Genomic DNA, 22,973 nt, shown 5'->3' with positions numbered 1-22,973 from the left:
GTGCATAAAATTATTATAGTGGCTATAGGATAATGTGCACTGCTAATGAAGACTACATTATTTAAATACACTGTCTTTCCTTCTATTTACTGTTATTGTTTAACAGAAAAACAGCAGGCAGAATACTAAAGAAAGAAAATTCGATGTCCCATATTACATTTGTGAGAGTTCAGCCAAAACCAAAACCAAAACACAAAACACAAAGCCAAAACCAAAACACAAACATACCATCCCAGAAACAAATGCGTCACTTTTCTGAAGAAGACGTTAAGCCCTTCCAATTTTAACAGATTCTTTGGTCAACAGAGGAGAGAGACTGGGTACGCATCACCTGCCCCAGGAGCTTCCGTACAAGATGGCGTTGCCCGTTCCCACACCCCAGCTGGGATTACGTCCTCCGGGCCTGCCGCAGGAACGGAAGTGGTTACGGCCCTAGTGAATCCGGGTGGGTGCGCGCCGGCGGCCGCACAGGTTCCAGCACTTTACCGTGAGCCCGCTGCAGGTGTGCGGCCCAGTCCCAGGCAGCAGGTAAGTGAGGCTCAGAGGCCGGCGAGGCCTTGCACCGGGATTGTGCGCGCGGCAGAGGGGCTTCCAGTGCAGACCAAGAGGGGTCGTGGGGCGGGGGATATTACCGTGTACGGGGTGACATTGCGGGGACCCCGCTGTCCCGGAGCGAGTTGGCTCTGCCCCTCTCCCCGCCCCACAGCGTGGCCCCGTCGCCCACGGCGGGGCAGTTCAGCACCCAAGTGCGCAAGGAGGGCCTCACCCCTGCCCACGTCCTCCCACGCTCTCCTCGGGCCTCTCCTTCCGACCCCCTTACCCTCTCTCTCTGGGAGCCCCTACCAGACCTTCGAGGCTGCGTGTCCCAGTCAGCTAAAAAGGAGGCCCCGCCCGCAGCACCTGGTAGCTCCTCGGGCGCTGCGAGTTTCACGCGGCCACTGCTGCTGTTTTCTCCCCTGGATGCGTGTGAGCCGCCACCCGCGCTGCCATCCCTGTCCTCCCAGACCACACCCTGCTCTGGGCCTTGCCGGGAGCCACCTCTTTCGTTTTTCACATCCCTGGATGGATCAAAACTAAGAACCTTAATCATTATTTATGATAAAATTGACACCTGCTCCTTAAAATACAAACAAACCCATCCCTCGATAAGCTTTTGATAGGCTTTTGATATGATTCCAACATTCAAACTCCTTTATATACCCTCTTCTCAAAAACACAAAATTGAAATTATACTTTATTTTTTTAGTTCTGTTACAAGGATAGAAGGAAGTGAAAGGTTTTGTTAGTCATAGGAATTAGGAAGTGCGGGTCGGGGCGCAGGGAGGAAGATGGATTAAATTTGGTAAAGTTGAGCTTGTTTTAAAAATGTATTTTTAAAATATTCTAGTTATAGTCCGTGCATAAAGTCTTGTAACAAAATTATGTAACAATTTTAAACAAGACAAATCTTTCTTAGCTTTATGTTCTCCTTGGTGGTGAGGGTGGGGAGTGTGGAATACAGATCCTCTTTGATTTTTTTTTTTCCGTCTCCTCTCTTTCTTCTTTACCAGTCCCTTTCTCACAAAATAAGAACTGTTGTCAGTTTGTGTGTATTTTTCTTTGCATTTATTTGACAAGTGTGTGCACGTTATGATATATGTTTGTAAGATTTCGCCTTAAACTTTTACAAATATGTATGTTTTATGCATTACACAGCTTGACGTTTTATGCTTAAAAACAGGTCTTGGAATTTTTTCTTTGTCAGTATGTAGAGATCTACCTCTTCTTTCTACTTGCTCTGTAAATTCCATAGTTATATAAGATTCCATAGATTGTTTCCAGTTTTTCATTGTCAGACACAGTGTGGCGGAGAACATCCTTCCCACACACCTCTGTATGCCCATGTGAGCATTTCTCAAGGATGGGTACCCGCAGGTGGAATTGCTGGGTGGGAGAGTATGGGGATTTAGGAATGCCAAACTGCTACCCACTGTGTATAATAATTTCCTCCATGCTCTCTCTCTTTTTTGATACAGAGTCTTGCTCTGTTGCCTAGGTTTGAGTGCAGTGGCGTGATCTTGGCTCACTGCAGCCTCTGCCTCCCAGGTTCATGCGATTCTCCTGCCTCAGCCTCCTGAGTAGCTGAGATTACAGGCACCTGCTCCCACGCCTGGTTAATTTTTGTATTTTTAGTAGAGATGGGGGTTTCACCATGTTGACCAGGCTGATCTTGAACTCCTGACCTCGAGTGATCCACCCGCCTCGGCCTCCCAAAGTGTTGGGATTACAGGTGTGAGACACCGTGCCCAGTCCCCCATGCTCTTTCGAACATTTAATGGTATCAATCTTTTTTATTTTTGCCAATCTGATGGATGGAAAAGTGATTTCTCATTGCTGTTTTAATTTGCATTCCCCTGATTACTGTTGAGATTGAGCATCTTCATGATTGTTGGCCATTTGTATTTCGTCTTTTGAGAAACATCTCTTTCTATTGGATCGTCTTTTCCTTACTGATTTATAGTAGTATTTTATATGTTCTGGATTTTGATCTTTTGTTATTTTTATATGTTTATAATATTTACTCCCTGCTTATTGCTTTTTTAAGTTGTTGCTTGTCTTTTAACTATATGACATCTTTGTTGAAACAAAGTTTAAAATTTTAGGTTTTAATTTATCAGTCTGTTCTGTGTGTGTTTGTATTTTGTGGCTATCATTCCCAATCTGAGTGGTTCTTAAATGGCAAAGATTTTTGCTCTCAGGGTTATTTGGCAATGTCTGTAGATGTTTTTTGTTTGTTCCACTAGGATGGTGCTGCTATTGGCTATCTAGTGAGTAAAAGTGAGGGGTGCTGCTAAACATCCTGCAGCGCATGGTAAACATCCTACAGCGCACGGGAAAGCTTCCCACAACAAAGAATTTCACCAGCCAAAAATGTCAATTGTGCTGAAGTTGAAAAATCCTCCTCTACTTTTAGAGAGAGGAGGGTTTTCTCCTAAAGCTCTGTTTTCTCCTATAAGTTCTTCTTGTGGGAATAGTTTTTTTTCTTTAATTCCTCTGGAATTGTGTGTGTATAATTGTTGTTTTCCAAACACTGTCACCTTGAATAGTCAGTCCATTCTTGAGCCATTGATCTGAAATGCCACACTATGTACTAATTTCTTTTTTTTCTTTTTAATTTTTATTTTTAGAGATAGAGATGAGGTCTTGCTATATTGCTTAGGCTGGTCTCAAACTCCCGGCCTCAGGAGATTCTCCCACCTCAGCCTCCCAAAGTTCTGGTATTACAGACATGAGCCACCTCACCTGGCCACAAGTACTCATTTATCATACAGGGTCTGTTTCTAGACTGTCTTCTATTCTATGGTATACTTTTCTATTTGCTGGACCAATACCACAACGTCCTATATTAAACTGTATGTTATATGTTGACATCTAATAGGGTAAATACTCCATCATGATTATTATTTTATTGGAAGTCATATATCAGCTCGTGTCCTCTCATTTAAAAAACAATATTTTTGGTTGTTATTAGTTTCTTTTCCAGATTAGTTTTAGAGTCAACTTGTCAATTTTTTTTTCTTTTAAGAGTTGGGGAACTGGGCGCGGTGGCTCACGCCCGTAATCCCAGCACTTTGGGTGGCTGACGCAGGTGGATCACCAGGTCAGAAGTTCGAGACCAGTCTGACCAACATGGTGAAACCCCATCTCTACTAAAAATACAAAAATTAGCCGGGCATGGTGGCGTGCGCCTGTAATCCCAGCTACTCAGGAGGCTGAGGCAGAAAAATCACTTGAACCCAGGAGGTGGAGGTTGCAGTTAGCTGAAATTGTGCCACTGCCTTCCAGCCTGGGCAACAGAGTGAGACTCCATCTCAAAAAAAAAAAAAAAGAGAGAGATGAGATATCACTTCGTCACCCAGCTGGAGTGCAATGGCAGCCTTGACCTCCTGGGCTCAAGTGATCCTCCTGCCTCAGCCCCCCAAGTAGCTGGGACTACAGTTGTGCACCACCACACCTGGCTAATTTTTGTATTACTTATAGAGATGAGGTTTCAGCATGTTGCCCAGGCTGGTCCTGAACTCCTGGGTTCAAGTGACACGCCCACCTTGGCCTTCCAAAATACTGGGATTACAGGTGTGAATCACCACACCTGGCCCCAAATCATTTTTTAATGGCTTTATTGAGATGTAATTCACACACCATATAATTCGTTATTCAAAGTGTACAATTTGAGGATTTTAGTATATTCATAGAGTTGTGCAAACATCACTATAGTCTAATTTTACAACATTTTTATCACCCCCAAAATAAACCCATACCCATTAGCAGTCACTCCCTATCCCTGACTCCCCTAAGACCCCAGCCCTAAGCAACTACTAATATTTCTGTCTTTCTAGATCTGGGTGTTTTGTGTAAATGGAATCATACAATGTGTAGTCTTTTGTGACTGGCTGCTTTAACTTACGATAATGTACTCAAGATTTTTCCATGCTATAGCATGTTTCAGTATTCATTCCTTTTTATTACTGAATGAAATTTCATCCTATAGTATATTTGTTTTGTAGGGCTGTGGTCAAAGTAACACAAACTGGTGGCTTAAAACAACAGAGGTTTATTCTCTTGCAGTTAAGGAAGCTAGAAGTCCAAAATTAAGGTGTCAGCAAGGGTCATGCTCTTCCTGAAGGCTCTAGGGGAGAATCCTACCTTGCCTCTTCCTAGTTTCTGGTGGTTGTTGGCAGTCCTTGACATTTCTTGGTTTGCAGTTGCATAACTCCAGTCTCTGCCTCTGTCTTCAAATGGTCACCTTCCCTGTGTGTCTGTCTGCATTATTGGATTTGCTCAATGTAAACCTGTTTCTTCTCCTCCTCCTGTAAGGACACCAGTCGTATTTGATTAAAGGCCCACCCTACTTCAGTATGACTTCATGTTAACTTATTTACTTCTGCGAAGACTCTATTTCCAAATAAGGTCACATTCACAGGTATTGGAGGTTAGACCTTCAACATATCTTTTTGGGGAATATAATTCAACTCATAACATACAGATATGCTACGTTTTATTTATCTGTTCATCAACTAATTGACATTTGGGGTGTTTCCACTTTTGGGCTGTTATGAATAGCTATGGACTTTAGTACGGGCATGTGTTTTCATTTCCCTTGGATATATACCTGCCAGTGGAATTGCTAGGTCATATAACTGCCAGACTGTGTTCCAGAGCAGCTGTACCATTTGACATTCCCACCAACAATGCATGAGATTTCTAGTTTCTCCACATTATTGCCAGCACTTGTCTTTTTTTTTTTTTTTTTTTTTTTTGAGAGATAGGGTCTTACTCTGTTGACCAGGCTGGAGTACAATGGAGTGATCAGAGCTTCCTACAGCCTCAAACTTCTGAGCTCAAGCAATCCTCTTGCCTCAGCCTCCCAAGTGGCTAAATCGATAGGCAGACTACCACTCCTGGCGAATTAATTTTTGTTTGTTTGTTTGTTTTTGTAAAGGCAGGGTCTCGCTATGTTGCCCAGGCTGGTCTCAAACTCCTGGCCTCAAGTGATCCTCCCACCTTGGTCTCTCAAAGTGCTGGAATTACAGGTGTGCACCACCATACCTGGCCTTATTTGTTTTTTTTGAATAGAATCATCCTACTGGGTGTAAAGTGGTATCTGATTGTGGTTTGGATTTGCATTTTCCTAACAGCTCATGATATTGAACATCTTTTCATGTGCTTATTGGCCATTTGTATACCCTCTATTAGGAAATGTCTATTCAGTTAGCTGGACATGTCTCTTCAGTTAGCACACCTGTAGTCAAGAGGCTGAGGCAGAAGGATCACTTGAACCCAGGAGTTTGAGGCTGTTGTGAGCTATGATTGCACCACTGCACTGCAGCCTGGGCAACAGAGCTAGATCTTGTCTCTAAAAAATATATTAAAAAGGAATTGAAGAACAGAAATACCTATTTAGATCCTTAGCCAGTTTTTAAATTGGTTTGTCTTTTTATTATTTGGTTGTAAGAGATTTTTATATATTCTAGATACACACTCTTCCAAGATAATATGATTTGTACATATTTTTTCCCATTCTGTGGGTTGTCTTTTCACTTTCTCAATGGTCAATTCATTCTTTTTTTTTTTTTTTTATAATTTCAACTTTTATTTTAAATTCAGGGGGTACATGTGCAGGTTTGTTACATGGGTATATTGTGTTTTGGTATATTTAGTACCATGGTGGTCTGATCCTGTCACTCTCCTTATAAGTCTGTTATTTGCTCTCCAGGGTCCTGTAGGGTAATGCATGGCCCCCTCATGACTTGTCCTGTATCTACTCATTCTAGCATCGTCTCTGTTTCCTTACTTGCACATTATATTCTAGCACAGTAGTGTCCATTAGAAGTAGAATGTGAGCCCCAATTTACAATTTTCTAGTAGCCACATTAAAGATATAAAAAGAAAAAAGGTGAACTATAGTAATGGCATCACTTAGTGAGAATCTGTTCTGTGAAATGTGTCATTTTATGAACACGATAGAGCACACTTACACAAACCTAGATGGCATAGCCGATTACATACCTAGACTGTATGGAATAGCTTATCACTCCTAGGCCACAGACCTATACGGCATGTTATTGTTCTGAGTCCTATAGGCAGTTGTAACACAATGATATTTGTGTATCTAAACATATCTACAGTACAAATGTGGTATAAAAGATAAACAGTGGGCCAGGCATGGTGGCTCACGCCTGTAATCCCAGTACTTTGGGAGGCCGAGGCAGGCAGATCACCTGAGGTCAGGAGTTCAAGACTAGCCTGGGCAACATGGTGAAACCCCATCTCTACTAAAAATAAAAAAAATAGCCTTGTGTGGTGGCATACACCTGTGGCCCCGCCTACTCGGGAGGCCGAGGCAGGAGAATCGCTTGAACCTGGGAGGCAGAGTTTGCAGTGAGCTGAGATCACACCACTGCACACCAGCCTTGGCAATAGAGCGAGACTCAGTCTCAAGAAAAGATAAGCAGTGTTACACTTATGTAGGGTATCTATCATGCATGGAGCTTGCAGGACTGGAAGTTGCTCTGGGTGAACCTGTGAGTGAGTGGTGGGTGAATATGAAGGCCTAGGACATGACTGTACACTATTTTAGATCTTATAAACACTGTGTATTTAGGCTACACTCAATTTATTTAAAAAATTTTTGCCATAATAAATTAACCTTAGTTTGCTGTAACTTTTTTACTTTAAACTTTTAAATTGTTTTAACTTTTTGACTTGTAATAACACTCAGCTTAAGACACAAATAGGTTGTATAGCTGTATAAAAATGTTTATCTCTTTATTTTATAAGCTCTTTTCAACTTAAAAATTGTTTTTTTTTAACTTTTTAAAATTTTTTGTTAAAAACTAAGACACAAACACACACATTCATGTTAGCTTAGACATACACAGAGTCAGGATAATCAATATCACTGTCTTCCACCTCCACATGTTGTCCCACTGGAAAGTCTTCAGGGGCAATAACAGGCATGGAGCTGTCATCTGTGTTAACAGTGCCTTCTGGAATAACTTCTGAAGGACCTGTCTGAGGTTGCTTTACAGTTAATTTTTTTTTAATAAGTAGAAGGAGTACACTGTAAAATAAAACATATGGTAAATACATAAACCAGTAACATAGTCATTTATTATCAAGTATGTACTATACATAATTGCATGTGCTGTACATTTATACGATTGGCTGTGCTATAGGTTCGTTAACTCCAGCATAATTACACACATTTGTGAGTAATGCATTGTGCAGCAACGTTAGGATGGTTAGATGGCTGTGATGTCACTAGGCAATAGGAATTTTTCTGCTCCATTGTAATCTTATAATTTTGTAGAACTATAGTATGTGTGGTCTGTTGTTGACCAAAACATTGTTATGCAGCACATGACTATATTTAACCCAATATATTCCAAACATTGTTTCAACATACTTTTTTTTTTTTTTTGAGACTGAGTCTCACTCTGTCACCCAGGCTGGAGTGCAGTGACACGATCTTGGCTCACTGCAAGCTCCACCTCCCTGGTTCACGCCGTTCTCCTGCCTCAGCCTCTCGAGTAGCTGGGACTACAGGCCCCTGCCACCATACCCAGCTAATTTTTTGTATTTTGTTTAGTAGAGACGGGGTTTCACCATGTTAGCCAGGATGGTCTCTATCTTCTGACCTCGTGATCCGCCTGCCTCAACCTCCCAAAGTGCTATTTCAACATAAATATTAAAAAACCAATATGGAATTCATAGAGATAGAAAGTATAATAGGGCTTATCAGGGGTTAGAAGAAGAAGAGAATGGGAATTCTTATTGAACAACAGTTTCTGTTTGCAAGGATGAAGTTGTTCTGGAAATGGGTGATGGTGATGATTGCACAGCAGTGTGAACATACTTACTGAATTGTACACTTAAAAATGGCTAAAATGGGCCAGCCATGGTGGCTCAGGCCTGTAATACCAGCACTTTGGGAGGCCAAGTCTAGAGGATCGCTTGAGCTCATGAGTTCGAGACCAGCCTGGGCAACATTGCGAAACCCCATCTCTACAAAAATAATACAAAAAAAAAAAAAATTACCCAGGCATTGTGGGGAGTACCTGTAGTCCCAGCTACTTGGGAGGCTGAGATAGGAGGATGGCTTGAGCTCAGGAGGTGGAGGTTGCAGTGAGCCGAGATCATACCACTGCACTCTAGCCTCTGCAATAGAGCAAGACTTTGTCTCAAAAAAAAGAAAAAAGGCTAAAATGGTAAATGTTATGTTATATATATTTTACCACAGTAAAGAAGTCACCACAAAAATCAGTATGGGGCTGGGCGTGGTGGCTCACACCTATAATCCCAGCACTTTGGGAGGCTGAGGCGGGTGGATCACCTGAGGTCAGGAGTTCAACACCAGCCTGGCCAACATGGTGAAACCCCGCCTCTACTAAAAATACAAAAATTGGCAGGGTGTGGTGTCGGGCGCCTGTAGACCCAGCTACTCAGGAGGCTAAGGCAGGAGAATTGCTTGAACCCGGGAGGCAGAAGTTGCAGTGAGCTGAGATTGCGCCATTGTACTCCAGCCTGGGTGACAAGAGCGAAACTCCATCTCAAAAGAAAAAAAAAAATCAGTATGGAAATTATAAAAAAAAAATTTTACATTCTTTTTTTGTAGTAAGTATTCAAAAATTTAGTGCATATTTTACACGTGTAGTACATCTTACTTTTTTTTGTTTGTTTGTTTTTGTTTTTGTGATTGAGTCTTACTCTGTCCCCCAGGCTGTAGTGCAGTGGTGCGATCTTAGCTCACTGTAACCTCTGCCTCCCTGGTTCAAGTGATTCTCATGTCTCAGCCTCCTGAGTAATTGGGACTACGAGCACACGCCACCAGGCCTGGCTAATTTTTGAATTTTTATTAAAGATGGGGTTTCACCATGTTGGCTAGGCTGGTCTCAAACTCCTGATCTCAGGTGATCCTCCCACCTTGGCCTCCCAAAGTACTGGGATTACAGGCGTGAGCCACCGCACCCGCCTACATTTTACATTTGTTTAAATGTTTCACCTATCCTGTGGTGCTTCCTGCCCTTCCCATTCGCGCACAAGCTATTCCCTCCACCTGGAGTGCCCTCCTCCTGTCTGGCTCCTGCACCTGGAGAACTCTTGCTCCTGTTTGAATGCCAGTCTCAGACACTATCTCTCTCAGCAAGTGTTTTCTCTTTCTTTTTTTTTTTTTTTTTTTGAGACAGAGTCTTGCTCCGTCGCCCAGGCTGGAGCGGAGCGCAGTGGCACGATCTCGGCTCACTGCAACTTCCGCCTCCCAGGTTCAAGCGATTCTCCTGCCTCAGCCTCCTGAGTAACTGGGACTACAGATGCACGCCACCACACCTGGCTAATTTTTGTAATTCTTAGTAGAGACGGGGTTTCACCATATTGGTCAGGCTGGTCTTGAACTCCTGACCTCAGGTGATCCACCTGCCTCGGCCTCTCAAAGTGCTGGGATTACAGGCATGAGCCACCGCACCCAGCCGTGTTTTCTCTTAATAATACCCCAACTCGGCCAGGTGTGGTGGTTCATGCCTGTAATCCTAGCACTTGGGGAGGTTGATGTGGGCAGATCGCTTGAGCTCAGGAGTTTAAGATCAGCTTGAGCAACCTGATGAAACCCTGTTTCTACCACAAATACAAAATATTAGCTGGGGTGTTGGAGCTCAGGAATTTGAGACCAGCCTGGGCAACTCGGCAAAACCCTATTTCTACTAAAAATGCAAAATGTTAGTTGGGGTGCTGTCATGCGCCTGTGGTTGGTCCTAGCTACTTCGGGGGTTGAGGTGGGAGGATCACTTGAACCCAGGAGGTCAAGGGTGCAGTGAGCTGAGATCGTGACACAGCACTCCAGCCTGGGTGACAAAGTGAGGCCCTGTCTCAAAAAAATAAAAATAAAAACAATATCTCCACTCTTTCCTCAAGTCCAAGCCATTTGTATACCTGTATGTGCTTCACCTGTCAGTGTTATCTCAGTCTTCGCAACTTGTTCGTTATGTGTATTTTTCCTTGGCTAAATCATGAATTTTTTGAAGGCAGATTGTGCCTTTCAACTCTTTTTACCCAGGGTCTATCACAGTCTCTGACTTATATAATGTGTTATATAAAAGTTTGCTGAATGAATCCTCTGGCTGGAAAAGAAAAAAACATGCAGTTCACAAAACCTCTCCAAATAAAAATGAATTAATAAAAGCATATGTTAGGAGATGTTATTTTCTCTGAAAACAGATACTCAGTTTTGTACATAAAATTATGTTTAAGTTGAGAGGGAAGTATAATCAAGATGCAAATTGGCCTCAATATATGAAACATTTGGCTGAAACAGACAAGATGAAATTTAGAAGAAGCATTTTTGATTTAAGTACAAAATATAAATTACAAATATTTAAAATGGAGAACCTGATTTGGCATCAGTGAATTTTAATTTACTGCAAGCTTTATATGACCCAACAATGAGATTCTGTTATGAAAAAATATATCATTTCATACAGCATTAATAAAATATAGGGTCCAGCTGCTGGGAAGTAATACTGTCACTGTAGCCTGCATCAGTTAGACCGTGTCTCAAGTTTGTTTGTTTTTTTGAGACAGGGTCTCACTCCTGTCGCCTAGGCTGGACTTTAGTGGCGTAATCACGGCTTACTGTAGCCTTGACTTCCCAGGCTCAGGTGATTCTCGCACCTCAGCCTCCTCAGTAGCTGGGACTATAGGTGCGTGCCACCATGCGTGGCTAATTTTTTGTAAATTTTTTTTTTTTTTTTTTAGTAGAGATGTGATTTTGCTATGTTGCCCTGGGTGCTCTTGAATTCCTGGCACTAGCTACTTCGGGAGTTGAGGTGGGAGGGGTTCAAGCAGTCCACCTATCTCAGGCTCCCAAAGTGCTGGAATTACAGGCCTGAGCCATCATGCCTGGCCTCAAGTATTGCGTATAGACCCAAATGCCACATTTGAAGAGATACATTGACAAACTTGGAACTGTGCAGAAGGCCTTGGCCAGGAGAGTCTATAAACCAGGTCACGGGAAGACTATAAGGGGAGTCTCAGAGCTCTCTTCACCTATTTAACAGGCTTTAAGGAGGGAGTAAACACTTGTCACTGCAGAGGCTATCAAAGAGGGCAATTTGTAAGTAGGCAGCTTTTACAGAATGCAAGGACTTTCAACAAAAACTGCCTCTGAAGGTGATGAAGAACTCAGATACTGGAAGTATTCAATCAGAGACTAGGTCATGATCTGTCGGGATTATCTTGGAAAGGATTCTTGAATTGGGTGGGAGCTGAACTTGACTCCAAAATTTTAACTCTGATTCTTTGATTTCCTTCAATAGAAGTTCTGTGGTTTTGTAGTAAAAGCTAACGTTTATAGAATCCTAATGTTCTAGCCAATATACTAGGTGAATTTTACTGATTTTACTTAAGCCTCACAGTAATCATGCATAATAGGTATACCTGTTCCACAAATGAGGAGACTGTCCTTCCTGTCTCACAGATGAGGAAACTGAGGCTTAGCGAAGTTTGGTAAATTGCGTGAGTTCCTAAAGCTAGTGAGTAACAGGCTGGATTTAAACCTAGGCTATTTGATGTTAGGGCTTGTGTTGTCTACCATGTACTACTTTCCAAACACTTTAAACATAATCATTTAACTCATTAAAGTATGATTTATTCCAAGAATATGATTGTGTGTTTTGTCAAGTGGGATATTTACTTGCCTATCTCTAAAGAGCACCAGTTTAAAAAGAGTGTATTTTTCTAATTACAAATATGTACATATTCATATAAAATTTGAAAAATAAAAATTGTTCATAATCCTACTATCATTAGGTAGCCATTGATATTTAGCTGGGCATATTGGCTCACACCTATAACCCGAGCACTTTGGGAGGGTGAGGCAGGAGGATCACTTGAGCCTAGGAGTTTGAGACCAGCCTGGGCAACATAGTGAGACCCCCATCTCTACAAGAAATCAAAAAATGTGCTGAGCATGGTGACGTGTACCTGTACCCCCAGCTATTCAGGAGACTGAAGTGGGAGCCCGGGAGGTTGAGGCTGCAGTGAGCCGTGATTGTGCTACTGCAGTCTAGCCTGGACAGCAGAGTGAGACTCTGTCTGAAAGAAAAGTTTTATGTTCAATTAATTTATATAAAAAACTTAAGAATGACATATTGTTTCACTCATGAGATTTGGTGAGGCATTGAAAAGCTTGGATCCCAGAGTAAACTGTTATCAAAGTTTGATTTTTTTCTGGCTCCCAGCCCAGTAGTGAACCATAGTACTTCCTTATAACATCAAGGCTCGATAAGGGGAAAAACTTTTTTTCATTTCAATAAACAGAATGTTGTAATCTGGTGATTGAATTAGAGACATTTATCATACAAATGTTAACATATGATACCTTGAGCTGAATTTCATTCATTCAGTAACTATTTACTGAGTACATCAACTCTGTGCTGAGTCACTGGGGATATGGTGGTAACAAAGCCAGTTAAGGCTCCTGTTCTCATGGACAGACAGTGAATGAACCAGCAGTCATGCATTCATTAGTCAGGCCAACAGGCTGTTTCCAGATTTTGGCTGTTACAAACAAGTAACTGCTATGAACATTCTTATATGAGTCTTTTTATGAATAGATATAATTTATCCAGCTTGGGACTCAGAGAATAGTACAAAATCTGGCCCTTTTCATACATTCCAAATCTTTATTCCTTGAATATTGGAGTTTCTCAGTCCATTTGCCATGTCTCTGCTTTGTTGTGTATTCTTTCTGTTTTAAAAAAAATTTTAGCAAAGATGGGATCTCATTATGTTGCCCAGGTTGGTCTTGAACTCCTGGGCTCAAGTGATCCTCCCACCTCTGCCTTCCAAAGTATTGAGATTACAGGTGTGAGCCACCTTGCCTGGCCTCTGTATGTTTTCTGCCTCTTTATCTGTCAACTACATTCTGGTGACTTCCTCAGATTTTTTTCTTCAATTCATTAACTCTCTCTGTATGTGTGGTCTACATTTTAACCTGTCTATTGAGTATTGAGTTTTAAAAATTTTTTAATAACTATTTTTCATATCTAGAATTGTACATTTTTTGTCTTCGTTTTGGTTATTATTTTCATTAATATCTCTGAATATTCTTTAAAGTCCTTTTCAGATCTCAGGTATGGAAATATTTGATGGCTCTATGCACTATTTTTATTGGCTTTAGGGTTTTGTTTTGTTGTGATTCATTGTGAGCCCCTTCTAGGGACTGATCTTCCATGGTAGTCCTGTATGTTTCCTACATGGAGTGAGTGGGGTGTGTGTGTGTGTTGTGATTGACTGTGCCTGGTTCCAATAGAATTTACCAGTTCTGCACCAGTTTAAATTCAGTTTATATTGGCTTAGGTTTCCCTTTTATGAGGATAATGTGAACTTGAGCCTTGTTTCTGCTTGAGCCATAGAGAAGTGTAGGCTTGAAGATTTGTCTTTTATTTTTTAATTAATTTTTTCTTTTTATTTGTTTTTTGAGACATAGTCTCATTCTGTTGCCCAGGTTGGAGCGCAGTGGCTGGATCTTGGCTCACTACGATCTCCACCTCCCAGGTTCTAGTGATTCTCATGCCTCAGCCTCTCGAGTAGCTGGGATTATAGGCGTGCACCACCACACCTGGCTAATTTTTGTATTTTTAGTAGAGAGACGGGGTTTCACTGTGTTGGCCAGGCTGATCTCAAACTCCTGGGCTCAAGCTATGCACCCGCCTTGGCCTCCCAAAGTGCTGGGATTACAGATTGAGCCACCGCACCCAGCTGAGGATTTGTCCTCTTTCGAGGGATTCTGTTCATGCCTTTAGCCTGGGGCACGTGGCTTGCCTGGGCCAAGGTGGGCAAATACTTATGGTTTGTGGATAGTGTGGCACTCTCCTGGATTCCAGCTGTGTCCTGGGCCTGTGGCCTAGAGTTCTGCCTCTGGGTTGCTGATAAACTCCAGCGCTGGGTCTGATATGAGTTCTGGTCTCTGCCCAGCTTCATCTCCCACCTACCCACCTATTTTTTTTTTGAGACAGCGTCTCACTCTGTCATCCAGGCTGGAGTGCAGTGGGTGCAGTGGCACACCATCAGAGCTCCCCGTAGCCTTGACCTCTCCAGCTCAAGCTATCCTCCCACCTCAGCCCTCTAAGTTGCTGATACTTCAGGCATGTGCCACCGCACCCAGCTAATTTTTTGTATTTTTGGTATAGACGAGGTTTCACCATGTTGCCCAGGCTGGTCTCAAACTCCTAGGCTCAAGCAATCCACCTGCCTTGGTCTCCCAAAGTGCTGGGATTACAGGCATGAGCCACTGCACTCAACCTTCCACCCACTTTGGGTTTCCTCTTCCTTTTCTGGCACCTGATGATTTCTTTCTTTCTTTTGGGGGCTTAACTATGTATTACATTTTTATCTTTTCAGTGGCTTATCCAGCATTTGCATTGGTTAGAGTGGAAAAGGGAAGGACTTTTATGTCTTCTCAGATTACTTTAATCAGAAGTTTCTCTGCACAAATTATTTAATCTCATTAAGCCTCAGTTTCCTCTTCAATAAAAGCACTGGAGAAAATAACATATGAAATTCTTAGCACAGTTTCTGGAATAAAGTAAATGTTTTTAAAACAGCATAGCTATTACCACTTTTCATTATTACTGTAATAATTGCTATGATTGAGTTTTTCTTCTCTAATACTCGCATATCTATATAGGCATGATTATAATCCAGAAGTTGTTGTAAATATGAAATTTTTTTTGGCCCAGTGCAGTGGCTCACACCTGTAATCACAGCACTTTGGGAGGCTGAGGCTGGTGAATCACTTGAGGTCAGGAGTTCAAGACCAGCCTGGCCAACATGGTGAAACCCTCTCTCTACTAAAAATACGCAAATTAGCTGGATGTGGTGGCACACCCCTGTAGTCACAGCTGCTTGGGGGGCTGAGGCAGGAAAATCTCTTGAACCTGGGAGGCAGAGACTACAGTGAGCCGAGATCACGCCACTGTACTCAGACTGCAGTGAGCCGAGATCACACCACTGTACTCAGGTCTGGGCGACAGAGCAAGACTCCATCCAATTAAAAAAAAATTTTTTTTTTATTATTGATGAAATTTTTAAAAAGTAATAAAAACCATACACATTCAGTGGGTAACCTTCAGCCATACAGAAGTGTAGGCAGGGTGCAGCTGATTGCTCTGTCTTTGGGCAATTTAGCTTTTAGGCCAGAGGCCACGGAGGGTAGCCTGGTGCCTAGTGTGTTTTTGTTTGGCTGGCACAATATTTTTTAAAACTGTAAATTTATTGCCAGCACTTTAAAATGGTGACATTTCATATAAAATTCAGATTCCTGACTTCTCTTAAATAAGCAAAGTATTTGACCACTCTGGGCCTTCTTTCTGCACAGGGTCATCAGCTTGTGCCGAATGGTTGCTGCCCCATGTTTTCTCCCTGGCCCTGAGACCAAAGGCCATTTACTTTTTTTGCTTTTTGAGACAGAGTCTTACTCTCATCGTCCAGGCTGGAGTGCAGTGGCGTAGTTTCGGCTCACTGAAACCTTCACCTCCCAAGTTCCAGCAATTCTCCTGCCTCAGCTTCCTGAGTAGCTGGGATTACAGGTGCCTACCACCATGCCTGGCTAATTTTTGTATTTTTAGTAGAGATGGGGTTTCACCATATTAGCCAGGCTGCTGTCAAACTCCTGACCTCAAGTGATCCACCTACCTCGGCCTCCCAAAGTCCTGGGATTACAGGCATGAGCCACCACACCTGGCCAGGCCACTTACTATTTACTGTTGCACTTTTACTGTTATTTTAATAGTACAGAAATAGTGCTGTATACTCATTTCTTTCTCACATATAGAAAACAGAAACTACATGGAGAAAGCCACATGTTATAGAAAAATGAAAAAGGGACTATTTTGTGGCTTGCTTTATTTATTTACATTAACCTGCCTGGCGCTGTGAACACTTCAGTTTGCAACCTCCTATGCATCTTGGATATCTCTCTAAGTTCTACCTTTTTCTTTTTCTTTCTTTATCCTTTCTCTTTTATATCCCCCTGCCTTACCCTACAATAACCGAATCAGTTTCTATGAAGAACTACTGAACCTTCTGGAGCAACAGAAAGTGTTGACTCAAGCCAGTTTCCTCCACTCCCTCGCTGCCCCACCTTCCAGAGAAGTCAAAAAAATCTCCCTACCAACTGACTGAGGATTACAATTTTTTTTTAATTGAGAAGCAAAAGTTTTCCTTCAACCGTTAGGTGATCAAAGGTTTAAAATGCAAAATACTTTGAAGAAGATCCATTAACTAAAAAATTCATTCATTAATCAGCAGTTAGAGGTGAGAGTCTAGCTTATTGTTTTTTTTTTTTTTTCCTAGATCACACTTCATTGTGCAGATAGCCTGTCGTTTTGATTGATATGATTTTATGTCATTAAGAGAGCCCTGGGGAACTGTCAGAGGGCAGGGAGATTTCCTGGGGTGAGGATGGAGATAGAAATGGAATACAGAGATTATAAAGATGAAGAAATTAAACTGTTGTACTATTTCACGTGGAAATCTATAGCAGTCCTTTTAATTTGTGGGCACGGATATTATAAATGGGACTTCTTTAGAGGAAAACTTGTTTATATAAAGGTTTATATTCTGTATATAAATGTATTTTTGCCATTTGTTTTGCAGATTGTGGGATTAGTGATATGCTTTTCTAAAGAGTAGACAAGTCGAAGATGTCTAGACAGAACTTTGTGGCTTTGACAGTGACTACCCTTCTGGGTGTGGCTGTAGGGGGGTTTGTCCTCTGGAAAGGCATCCAGCGCCGCCGAAGGAGTAAAACGAGCCCTGTGACCCCACAGCCACAGCAGAAAGTGCTGGGCAGTAGAGAGCTGCCCCCTCCAGAAGATGATCAGCTGCACTCCAGTGCCCCCAGATCCTCGTGGGAGGAACGGATCCTTAAAGCAAAGGTGGTGACGGTGTCTCAGGAGGCAGAGTGGGATCAAATCGAGCCCTTGCTTAGAAGTGAATTAGAAGATTTTCCAGTACTTGGAATTGACTGTGAGTGGGTAAGTTAAAAAGCAAACGTTAAAAAAACAAAAACAAAAAAAAAACTTCTGCTTTTCCAACTGGGACCTTGGACAGTCAAGTAGAAAATAAGGTTAAAGGAGAATGAATTAGCTTGTTCTCAACTTGCTTGTAAGCAGATTTTAGCAGCAAAAGAAGCTGCTGTTCCTCTCAGGATGGGGGAGTACTTACAATTATGGATTCTGGAGTCAAACCTATATGAATTCTATTTTCCCCACTTATTCTGTGAACTTGGGCAAGCTATTTAGCCTCTTTGAGTCTTTGGTTGGTTGGTTGTAATAGGAGCATCATGGTACTTATCTCCAGTGGCTTTTCAAAGGATTCAAATAACCCCTAGAAAGGATTCAGCACAGTGTTAACATGTAGTAGTAAGTGTTCATGAAATATTAGCCACTGTTAATGTTTGTAGTAGCATTTTCATTAGGATGCCATGGAGAAAATAAGGAAGTCTATTTAAATGGAAATTATTACTTAGGATTTTAAAAGATAACAGTTAACATTTGAAACATCATTTACTCAAAGCCATGTACTGTATGTTTTGCTTGCATCATCTCATTTAATTTTCACAGAATGGGCATAACTTGGAGATATTGCAGGTTTGATGTTAGACCATGGCAATAAAGCAAATGTTGCAATAAAGTGAGTCACATGAGTTTTTTGGTTTACTAGTGCATATAAAAGTTATGCTTATGCTAAGTGTGGTGGTGGCTCGTGATTGTAATCCCAGCACTTTGGTAGGCTAAGGTGGGGAAAATCAGTTGAGGCCAGGAGTTTAATACCAGTCAGCCAGGTCACCATAGCAAGACCCCATCTCTACAAAAAGAGAAATTAGCCAGGTGTGGTGACACCCACCTGTAGTCCCAGCAACTTGGACTGAGGCAGGAGGATTGCTTGAGCCCAGGAGGTTGAAGCTATAGTGAGCTATGAACACATCACTGCACTTCAGCTTGAGTGGCAGAGGGAGATCCTATCTCAGGGGGAAAAAAAAAAGTTATATTTGTACTATACTATAGTTTATTAAGTGTGCAATAACATTATATCTTTAAAAAGTACATACTTAAATAGTTTATTGCTAAAAATTGTTAATAATTATCTGAGCCTTCAGCAAGTTGTAATCTTTTTGCTGGTGGAGGGTCTTGGCTTGATATTGATGACTGCTGACTGATCAGGTTAGTGATTGCTAAAGGTTGGAGTGCCTGTGACAGTTTCTTAAAATAAGACAACAAAGAAGTTTGCCATGTTGATTGACTCTTCCTTTCATGAAAGATTTTTCTCTACTATGTGATGCCATTTGATAGCATTTTACCCACAGTAGAACTTCTTTCAAAATTGGAGTCAGTCCTCTGAAACCCCGCCATTGCTTTATCAACTAAGTTTATGGAATATTCTAAATCTTTTCTTGTCATTTCAACAGTGTTCACAGCATCTTTACCAGGAGTAGATTCCATCTCAAGAAACCACTTTCTTTGCTTATCCACAAAAAGCAACTCTTCATCTGTTAAAGTTTTATCATGAGATTGCAGCAGTTTAATAACATCTTCAGTCTCCACCCCTAATTCTATTTATCTTGCTCTATCCAGGAAATGTAATTAAGAGTCCCTAAGCAGAATGGCTCCACAAAATCAGTTCACAGGTTGATAGAAGAGGCTACTAGATGCCAACACTGTGATGACCAGAAAGAGAACACCTGACAGGGTGGGGAAAGCTTTGTAGTCACAAAAGCCCTTATACCACAGCTACTGAGGGTGTTTCTTTATATCAGCAATAGTAGTAGTAGTTTACACCAATAACCTTGGGCCATCAGGAAAGGATCAGTGATTTTAATCTGTTCTGTATAAACAGTTACATCATTTTAGAACTGTTTACATCAGCAACAATAAAAGAAAACAGGGTTTAAGTGGTAAGCTCTAGCAGATTAGGAAAATTCACATGTGCCAAGCACCTGGATTATTCCAACTAAACGATGTATAACTTGAGCAACAACAGGGTAGACTGAAGTGAATAGTAATTGATCTAATAATACACTTTAATGGCTGGGTGTGGTGGCTCACGCCTGTAATCCCAGCACTTTGGGAGGCCGAGGCGGGCGGATCATGAGGTCAGGAGATCGAGACCATCCTGGCTAACATGGTGAAACTCGGTCTCTACTAAACATACAAAAAAATTAGCCGGGCGAGGTGGTGGGCGCCTGTAGTCCCAGCTACTTGGGAGGCTGAGGCAGGAGAATGGTGTGAACTTGCAGTGAGCCGAGATTGCGCCTCTGCACTCCAGTCTGGGCAACAAAGCAAGACTGTGTCTCAAAATAATAATAATAATAATAATAAAATAAAATAAAAACTTTGATTACTATAGCAGAGGCATAGATAAGTTAAAGTGGCAAATAATCTAACCCCCACCTCATTTTGACTTTTGATGTGTATTAAACTCACATTGAATGCCACATTTCCCTGTAGGCATGACTGCATTTTCCTGATTGCTGTCATAAAAAACTCAATGAAGAAGTCATTCATGGCTTCTTTCCTTGTAAAAATAAGATAGAATACATTTAAGAGATGAATAGAAAACAAAAATAGGCTGGGTGCGGTGGCACATGCCTGTAATCCTAGCACTTTGGGAGGCTGAGGCGGGCAGATTACTTGAGGTCAGGAGTTCGAGACCAGCCTGGCAAACATGGTGAAACCCCCCCCACCCCCGCTCTCTACTAAAAAGACAAAAATTAGGTAGGCCTGGTCGCAGGCGCCTATAATCCTAGTTACTTGGGAGGCTAAGGCAGGAGAATCGCTTGAGCCCAGGAGGTGGAGGTTGCAGTGAGCTGAGATCCCGCCACTGCAGTCCAACCTGAGCGACAGAGCAAGTGAGACCCTGTCTAAAAAAAAGAAAAAACGAAAACAGAAATAAAAGGAAAAATCATCCATTCATGCTCAATTTATTCTCCATTCCTGTTTTGCTTTTTCATTCACTTTTATGTAAATGCTTATTCGATTATTAGTTTTGTTCTTCATTGTTTTTTTTAGAGACAGGGTGATGTCACTCTGTTTCCCAGGCTGCAGTGCAGTGGTACTATCATAGCTCACTGTAACCTCGAACTCCTGGGCTCAAATGATCCTTCTGTCTCAGCCTCCCAAGTAGCTAGAACTGTAGGTATGTGCCACCACTGTCACTTGGTTCCAATGGTTGTTGATTTTTTTTTTTTTTTTTGAGACAGGGTCTTACTCTGTCACCCTGGCTGGACTACAGTGGTGGGATTTTGGCTCCCTTTGGCCTTGACCTCCCTGAGCTCAGATGATTGTCCCACCTCAGCCTCCCGAGTAGCTGGAACTATAGGTGTGTGCCACCGCACCTGGCTAATTTTTTTGTATTTTTAGTAGAGATAGGGTTTTGCCGTGTGGTCCAGGCTGGTCTCAAACTCCTGGACTCAAGCAATCCATTTGCCTTGGTCCCAGAAAGTGCTGAGATTACAGGCGTGAGCGGCTGTGCCTGGCCTGTGTTCTTGCTTTATAGTCAATATTTGTTTAGATTTACCAAAGTGTTTACTTTCCTGTATTCTTCTTCTTTTTTTTTTTTTTTTTCTTTTTTTTTGTTTACAGGGTCTCACTCTTTTGCCCAGGCTGGAATGCAGTTGTTTGATCACAGCAAACTGCAGCCTTAACCTCCCAGGCCCAAGTGATCCTCCCTCCTCAGCCTCCTGAGTAGCTGGGATTACAGGTGTGAGCCACCACACCCCATCTCTTTTTCATAGAGACAGGGTTTTGCTGTGTTGCCCAGGCTGGTCCCAAACTCCTAGGCTCAAGTGATTCTCCTGCCTTGGCCTCCCAAAGTGTGCTAGGGTTACAGGTGTACGTGAGCTAACATGCTGGGCCTTTTTTTTTTTTTTAAGAGATGAGGTCTTGCTCTTTCGTGCAGTTGTGTGATCATGGCTCACTGCAGCCTCAGACTCCTGGGCTCAAGTGATCCTCCTGCCTCAGCCTCCTGAGTAACTGGGACTACAGGAATGTGCCACTGCACCTGGCTTTTTTTTTTTTTGTAGAAATGGGGTCTTGTTGTGTTGCCCTGGCTGGTCTTCAACTCCTGGCCTCAAGTGATCCTCTCACTTGGTCCTCCTATAAGCATAAGCCACTGCACCCAGCTGTATTTACCTTTTTCTTTTATTTTTTGAGACAGAGTTCACTCTCTCACCAAGGCTGGAGTACAGTAGCATGATCTTGGCTCACTTTTCCTCCCGGGTTCAAGTGATTCTCCTGCCTCAGTCTCCTGAGTAGCTGGGACTACAGCATGCCACCACGCCTATCTAATTTTTTGTATTTTTAGTAGAGACAGGGTTTCACCGTGTTAGCCAGGATGGTCTTGATCTCCTGACCTTGTATTTACCTTTTTCTTTGCTCACCTTTTCTTATATCTCTGACCTTCTTTTGGGGATCATCTTCCTTGAAATCATTCTTTAATAGTTTAGGGCCCATTGATAATGAACTTTGTCATTTTGAAAATGTCTTTATTTTGATTTTAATCTTAAAGAGATTTTCTCTGGGTGTAAAGTTCTGGCTTGGCAGTTTATCATTTTCAAGATAGTATTCCACTGCCTTCTGGCTTCCATTATTGCTGCTGAAGATAACTGTCAGTCTATATCTTGATTCTTTGTAAGTAATGTAATTTATTCATATCTCTTCTTAAGATCTTCTCTTTGAGTTTTTGGTTCTGAAGATTCACTATGATGAGTCTAGGTGTTTTATTTCTAGCTTGGGATTCAGAAAAATATCTGGATAATAGGACTGATATGTTTTGTCAATTTAAAATTTCTCTTTGAAGATTGTCTTTATCCTTTCTTCTTTCTTGCTGGATTTTTTTTTTTTTTTAGACGAAATCTTGCTGTGTCACCCAGGCTGGAGTGCAGTGGTGTGATCTCGGCTCAATGCAAACTCCGCCTCCCAGGTTCACGCCATTCTCCTGCCTCTCAGCCTCCTGAGTAGCTGGGACGACAGGCGCCCGCCGCCACGCCCGGCTATTTTTTTGTATTTTTTATTAGAGACAGGGTGTTGCCATGGTCTCGATCTCCTGACCTTGTGATCCGCCTGCTTCGGCCTCCCAAAGTGCTGGGATTACAGGCAGGAGCCACCGTGCCCAGCCTCTTGCGGAATTTAATATTTAACATCTGAGTCTCTCTAGATTCATTATATACCATTTCTTCCGGTCTCTTTTACAATTCCCTTTTTCTTTATTTGGCTTTGTCTAATCTGTTTAACCTGCCCCTGAGTCTTTTTTTAGACTTTTTTATTGTGAAATATAACACATCAAGAAAAGTGCCTGAACAAAAATAAACATTGAATGATTTATGTAAAGGGAACAGCTGTGTAACTAGAAACTAGGTCAAGAAACACAAGATTACTAGG

The 22,973-nt window shown here is 41.9% G+C and overlaps 1 protein-coding gene across 4 annotated transcripts in view; it reads left to right on the top strand.

Moving 5' to 3' along the window:
• Positions 1-293: 293 nt before the first annotated feature.
• The window catches only part of EXD2 (exonuclease 3'-5' domain containing 2), a 49,937-nt gene continuing 27,257 nt past the window's right edge, over positions 294-22,973 (top strand). Inside the window, exons 1-3 of one of the 4 annotated variants that reach the window (XM_033187618.1) lie at positions 461-528; positions 16,593-16,848; positions 17,191-17,570. In XM_033187618.1, coding sequence (XP_033043509.1) covers positions 17,238-17,570 — 333 coding nt within the window. In that variant the 5' untranslated portion in view covers positions 461-528; positions 16,593-16,848; positions 17,191-17,237. Of the gene's footprint in view, positions 529-993; positions 1,343-16,592; positions 16,849-17,190; positions 17,571-22,973 lie in introns of those variants that run through there. The other 3 variants (XM_033187617.1, XM_033187616.1, XM_033187619.1) reach the window with 3 other exon arrangements.

Source organism: Trachypithecus francoisi, unplaced genomic scaffold (genome assembly GCF_009764315.1).
Source record: "Trachypithecus francoisi isolate TF-2019V2 unplaced genomic scaffold, Tfra_2.0 Lachesis_group3, whole genome shotgun sequence".
NCBI classification, from domain to species: Eukaryota; Metazoa; Chordata; class Mammalia; order Primates; family Cercopithecidae; genus Trachypithecus; species Trachypithecus francoisi.
The sequence above is the reverse complement of the archived record's forward strand: the minus strand, read 5'-3'. Positions and strand labels throughout refer to the sequence as shown.